At 38.8% G+C, this 6,502-nt stretch overlaps 1 protein-coding gene across 1 annotated transcript; it reads right to left on the reverse strand.

Moving 5' to 3' along the window:
* Window positions 1–1,508: 1,508 nt before the first annotated feature.
* LOC143857229 (protein FAR1-RELATED SEQUENCE 5-like) lies at window positions 1,509–6,064 on the reverse strand. Its single transcript, XM_077367647.1, has 4 exons — window positions 2,788–6,064; window positions 2,618–2,694; window positions 2,461–2,515; window positions 1,509–1,893 (listed from the first exon to the last, which is right to left on the reverse strand). Exons 1-3 carry the CDS (start codon window positions 5,197–5,199, stop codon window positions 2,512–2,514), a joined length of 2,493 nt encoding a protein of 830 aa, XP_077223762.1. The 5' UTR covers window positions 5,200–6,064; the 3' UTR covers window positions 1,509–1,893; window positions 2,461–2,511.
* Window positions 6,065–6,502: the final 438 nt, after the last annotated feature.

Here is a 6,502-nt window from a genome sequence, read left to right on the forward strand (position 1 = left end):
TATTGTGGCTTGTTTTATTATTTTCTACTCACACAAACTATATAAAAAAAATAGAAAGTGTAGAGAAATTTTAATAGTTGAGTTGGTTGTAGAGAGAGAGGGGCTGATTTGTTGTTGCTTAAAAAAAGGAGAGAGAAGGATACTCTATGTGAGATTTGCTATGTATTTAAAAATCACCTTTTTGTACTCACACAAACTATATAAAAATTGTATGTTGCATGAGAAGTGCAAATGATGACTTTCATTTTGTTAAACACTTTTAACTGGATGTGTAAACCGTTGATCCATAGATCTATATGAAATAAAGGAATGAAGATGAATAGGTATTTGGGTAGTTGCTGTCATAATCTTAAACGAACAGGGCCTTAGTAGTGAGCAGTGAATCACTAAGATTTTTTTTAAGTAATGTTCAGGCAATCGTCAATTATTTTGTTTGGATCAGCTAGTGGGTCACATCCTATATAGGTTTAGGTTTCAGATCATTGGCATTCTCTTTAGCCAGCAAACAAAGTGTAAAGTAGGGTAGAGGAACAAGCCTCCTCCCTCAAGTCGGAGATTGTAGCTCTCAGTATTAGAAAAATGAGCTTCGTCATCCATGTCCCTATATACCTTGTCATCATTCCAATGATTTCCTGTTGTACCTATTCTCTGCAACCATCGGTTCAGATCTAACTTCGGCCCTTTCTAATTGCGGCATTGCCCCACAGAGACCAATTACTAAAGTTTCATTTTGACCACATGTGTGATGAACCACTGTCCACCATGTCATAAAAAGATAACAAAATATATTTTCCCTTGTTGTTTGTTCTAATTACCAAACTTTAATTCCTTGAAGCCTCAACATCGCCTTGAAGCATTTCCACACTGCAAGAGAACAAGCACGTTAGAGGGTGTATATTTTTAGAACAAGCCTCAACATCGCCTCAACATCGCCTTGAAGCATTTCCCAAAAAAGGAGAGGAATGGGTGGAGGGATATTTCTTTGTGGAAAATATGGAGCCATGTGCACACCACAGATATATCAGTACAGGGCTGTCATTTTAAAGTTAGGGCTTTTGTTTAAAGTTAAGACAGCCAAACACAAGTAGAGTATTCTCCTGATGTTGTTGTCAAGGATATTGCTTTAGCCCACATGGCCACGCAATAAAAACACAAAGATGCTTATTGAAGCTAGCATTAAATGAGGCTCACTTTCGAGGGCATTTGGATCTATGCAAAGTTGCCCATGAAATGAAAGGCATAATAGACAAAATATAAATGTGTGAGAAAGAGGGCATTAGAATTTTCACTTTAACACGCATTCTATGGCACTCCAAAGTTCCAAATAGTATGTAACTGCTAGAGCTGAGAAAAGGGTAAGAGGGGTTTTGCACTGTGTAACTGTATTTCTTCAGTCAACCACTTTCTTCATTCACTGAGAAAGAAACACCTAGAGTTTTGCACCATATTCGTTAGTGGCTAGCACAAACTTACACACAGAAGCACAAACTTGGAAAAGAACACTGATGTTTTGAACCATTTCTCATTGGTAAAAGGTTGTTAATAGCATGAATAGTCGGATTGATGGGCATGAATACCAAGGGATGTATGCTAATTATCAGCTCCCAAACAATATAATTAAAATTGCCTTTACACGCACAATACAAAACAGGAAAACCTTGCCATCCAGAACAGGAAAACCTTTTTACACGCACAATACAAAACAGGAAAACCTTGGTCGTTGTTGATCTTGTGCGTGTAATTAAGACAGTTGATCTTGTAGAAGTGGTCTTGATCCCATCCAGAACAGTCTCTGTATCATGAAAGGTTCTTGGCACCGTTCCTAATCATCTAAGCTCGAAAAGCAGCTCCAAAGTATCATTACTCCTTCCATTTTGCGCACACCCAGCATCACTGCACACCAGAGGCAAAAATAGAATGAAATTAATAGCAGTTATGAAAAGTTAATCTGGAAGTTGGAGGCCTATATACGAAAAGGCCTTGAGTAGATAAAATGAAATTTGGGTAGCTTAAGTGGTGAGATTTGAAATCGTTAGCATAGAAAATATCAGTTCAGAAGATGGGTAGCTTAAGAAAGACAGTGACCATTAGCTGTGTCTGCAACCACACTGGACATAACCTTGATGAAACATACACAGCAGTCAGCAGAATGCAACTATAACACTGGAGATAATTTGATAGATGTTTTATTTTTCTTATGTATATGGGTCCATGTTAGTAAATTATCATATTTTTTTAATGGTGTGAATTATCGTTGTTTCTTATTATTAACCTTAGAAAGGATTTACATTTAATGATCAGTAGACCAACCTTTTTTTTGTTAAGACTTCAGTCGCACGTGCATCATGAAAAATAATAATTTGAACCAGCACAGTTCAAGTTTCATTTAGAGGGACCCTCCTTCATTTCCTCGAAAACATTAAAACAGAAAAAAGGATAAGAAGAAGGTGCACCCATTACCTCAAATGTGATGCTTCTCCACGTTTATTTTCTCCATTGAAATGCTCCTTTTCACCTGAAAAATAAAGGCAGTTGTTTTAAACTTACAACGCATAATATACTTATGATGGCTAAGAAGAAGGTCAAGAACAATATCAAAGTAAATGAGAGCACAAACATGGCAATGCTTTCAACAATTTGGTCCCCTTCAGCTTCTTCTCCCTTATCATCCTTTTTCTTCTCATTTGCAGCCACCTATTAGCAAGCACAATAGTAGATATTTAAACAAAAAAGAATAAAACGCGGGGCATAATAAAAATGACGAGTAATAACCATATTTTGTTTCACCTTAGCCCTCTTTTGACAGCTTGTTCTGTAATGTCCATATTCCCCACAGTTTTGGCACTGGCGTTGCTGTTTTTTTGCTTGAGTGGCCTCTATGCCAGATACATGACGCGTTGCACGCTTTGGCCTGCCCTTCGTCCTTACAACTTCGGGGTCGCGAATTGTAAACCCAAGTATTTGACTGGAATCAATGTTTGACAGAGGTATTTGACTGGGACCAATGTTTGACTGAGGTATTTGACTAAGACCAATGTTTGACTGCACTTGGCTACCAACTGTTACCAAGTCACTCTGCGGAGAGACAATTTCCTTCTCCTTCTTTTCAACTTCTACAGCAAGCTCTGTACAAAAATCAGTCATCTTCTTGAAGAGAATCTCGTCATTACCAACTTTTTCAATCAGTTGCTGCCATGTTGACATTAGACACCACCTCTTCAGTCCATTCACGCCACTAGTATCTCCTTGGGTTACAGATGTTGTGCCCCCAGCTCGATACCTTGCATCAATTGACCATCTCTTTAATAAATAGTGTTTAGGGATAGTAGGTAGTTGCTTTCTATCCATAACATGAATGATATGTCTGCATAATATTCCTTCCCTCTCAAACTTAGCACATTCACATGTCGCAGTTGCATCGTTAGAACTGTCAAACAGAACCCTGACGTATTTCTTCTTGTCATCTGTCCTAATTCCTACACTGTATTCCACAACATTACCGTTCTTTCCCAACTTATCTTTCCATAAGGCAAAATTACCCATCATCTCATCTTGGAATATGGTGAACATCTTCTTCGTATAGAATTCCCCAGCCTTTCGTTCCAATGGGCTGGTTGTGTTCAATTTGGCAATTGTATTTTTAGACTTAAAATCTTCTTCGGATTCAGCTTTACGCCGCTCAACCAGTGCCTTATCGTATTGACTCAAGAATTCAACTAAAGAGGTGTTCTGGTTAACATAACCATCAAAGAATGAATTTATACTTTCACTCCGTTGACTAGATGTCATTCCTGCTGTGAATGTGTCTCTCCAATAGGCGGGGACCCAATGCTCACGGAGATCCCACATTTTTCCTAACCAATGAATTTCATCAATACCATATCTATCAACCATAGTTTTCCATTCTGTCTCAGAATCCTCTATTTTCCTCCTAAAAAACCAACGATTGTAATCCTTGTAGAAATTACTGTCGGCATCTCTCATGTCTGCAACATGCTCAAGGAGATGCTTCTTTATGTGCCACGAACAAAACCGATGTCTGGTCTGTGGAAACACTTTCCTAATTGCATTTCGCATAGCTCCGTCCATATCAGTTATTATAGCACCTGGAGCTTTACCAAACATACACGTGAGCCACTGCTCAAATAACCAGGTGAAAGTCTCCTCTCTCTCGTCTGCAAGAAGTGCACATCCAAATAGAGTCGACTGCCTATGATGGTTAACTCCAGTGAACGGAGCGAACGGCATTTTAAACCTGTTCGTTTTGTAAGTGACATCAAATATGATAACGTCACTAAAGGTAAGGTATGCTTCTCTCGCTCTTGAATCGGCCCAGAACATCGAACGCAAAGTCCCATTCGTGTCTAACTCCAACTCGAAATAGAAGTTCGGGTCTTCAGACTTTCTCTTTTGGAAATGGTTTGCCACGGTCACCGCTTCTTTACCCATATTGTTCTCCCTAAGTGCTCTCAAATGGGCAATAACTTGATTTGTTGAGACCACGGGAGCATTGGAAGTAGAGTTAATGGCGTTTTTGATCTGAGCAGGCTTGAAATTACTTCCACCGAGTTGTTCAATCAAATTCTTACAACTTTTGTTATTACGGAACTGACTATGTGAATGATGCATTTGCCTTTTAACTGGAGAAGTAAGCTCATGAGAATGAATGTCGTCAAAAGTTGTAACTTTCCACTGATTATCTCTCAACTTGATGATTATCTTCGCTTTACAATTCATTCTGGTAAGGCGACGCTCCCTCAACTCCTTCACATCATCTCTCTTCTCCTTAACTTTTTTCTCTCCCTCTTTGTCACATACGTATTGTCTCGATATCACATCCTTCGTTATATTTGACTTCATTGTACTAGATATTCGTAGTCCAAAACCAGTAGCGTACGCATAATTATTGTAGAACTCATATGCAGCTTCCCAAGTTTCAAAAACTTGATCCACAAACGGCTTATTCATAACACTTTTCTGACCGGCAACCTCGTTGGGACTACTAACTTGGTGACTACAACCCTCATCTCCGTCTTTCCCATCATTAGCCTCCGATACTAGCTCATCATCATTGAGATTCACCCCATCATTAACCTCAACCGTAGTCCCTTCCCACAGTAAATTATCATCACAGAGATCAAATCCATCGCCAAACTCAATTAAACCATTTGCATCTACTTCGTCAATAGATGGATCCATTTTTTATACCTAAAAAATACAACATAGACATGGCCCATCATCATAATTTGAAATGGTTAACTGTACAGCTAAGAAAATCAGAGACAAGAATATATAAAGATAATCACCAATCTAGGGTCTCATTTAACAAAAATCATCAAACACTAATAAAACCCTCAAATCTCTCCTGCAAAGAAAACCCAAAACACATTCTACAAATCATACTAAATCCCACCAACCCAATACCAATCTCAGGTCTATGAAATCAAGCCATCTCAAATCCCATCAAATTGGTGTCACAAAGAAGAAAAAAAATTGAGACAATTGAATACCAAAAAAATACATCTAATATTTCTAAGTGCTCTCAAAAATACATCTAAAATACAAATCATATGAACTCAAGAGAGAGAGAGAGAGAGAGAGAGAGAGAGAGAGAGAGGAGAGCGTACCTGTGCGATTCGGGGTAGCAGCAACCGATGGGTTTGGGTTTTTTTTAAAAAAAAAACACACAGTGAGAGATCGGGGTAGCAGCAACCGATGGGTTTGGGTTTTTTTAACAAAAAAACACACAGTGAGAGATCGGGGTAGCAGCAACCGATGGGTTTGGGTTTTTTTTTTTAAAAACACACAGTGACAGAGAACAAAAACGAGTGAGAGAGATGAAGAGCCGATGGGTTTTCTCATATGGTTGAGAAAAGCCGATGTATTTTGGGAAAAATGTAAAACCTAACAATTTCTAAGTGAACCCTAACCAGTTTGAGGAAAATGTTACATGAAAGAAAGCAAAAACCCCTATCCACCAATCCCTTGCAAAAACCCAAAAAACGTGGCATTAAAAACCAGCAAAACCTGCCACAAAAAAAACCCTTAAATCACCCATGAGAAAAACACCTACCGCTCAATGATAAAACCCCCAAGATCAGTTAGAAAGAAAAAAAACACACAAAAATATGCATGAAAAAAAAGACCAAAATTAGGAATGAAAATAACTCAAAAATGGTTGGAGAGAGGAGGAGTAAGAACAACGAGTACCTACTTTTGTAGAGAGGCTGCGAGAGGAGGTAGACGAAGAGAGCTATTTGAGAATGGAAACAAGAGGGTTTATATGTTCTTTTCTGCCTAAAACGTCTTGTGTAGGGTCCTGGCGTGGGTGATTTTTATAAGCATGAGTACAAGAGAAACCCCCAATCTTCGTCACAGAGAGAGAGAGAGAGAGAGAGAGAGAGAGGTAGGAGAGAGAGAGAGAGAGAGAACGAGTGAGAGAGATGTTGAGAATTTTGTTTTTTTTTTTCGAGGGTGCGTTGAAGACGCACCCTCCGTAACG

Source organism: Tasmannia lanceolata, unplaced genomic scaffold (assembly GCF_043159265.1).
Source record: "Tasmannia lanceolata isolate RefF3 unplaced genomic scaffold, GAP_Taslan_0.1 ptg000024l, whole genome shotgun sequence".
In the NCBI taxonomy this organism is placed as follows: domain Eukaryota; kingdom Viridiplantae; phylum Streptophyta; class Magnoliopsida; order Canellales; family Winteraceae; genus Tasmannia; species Tasmannia lanceolata.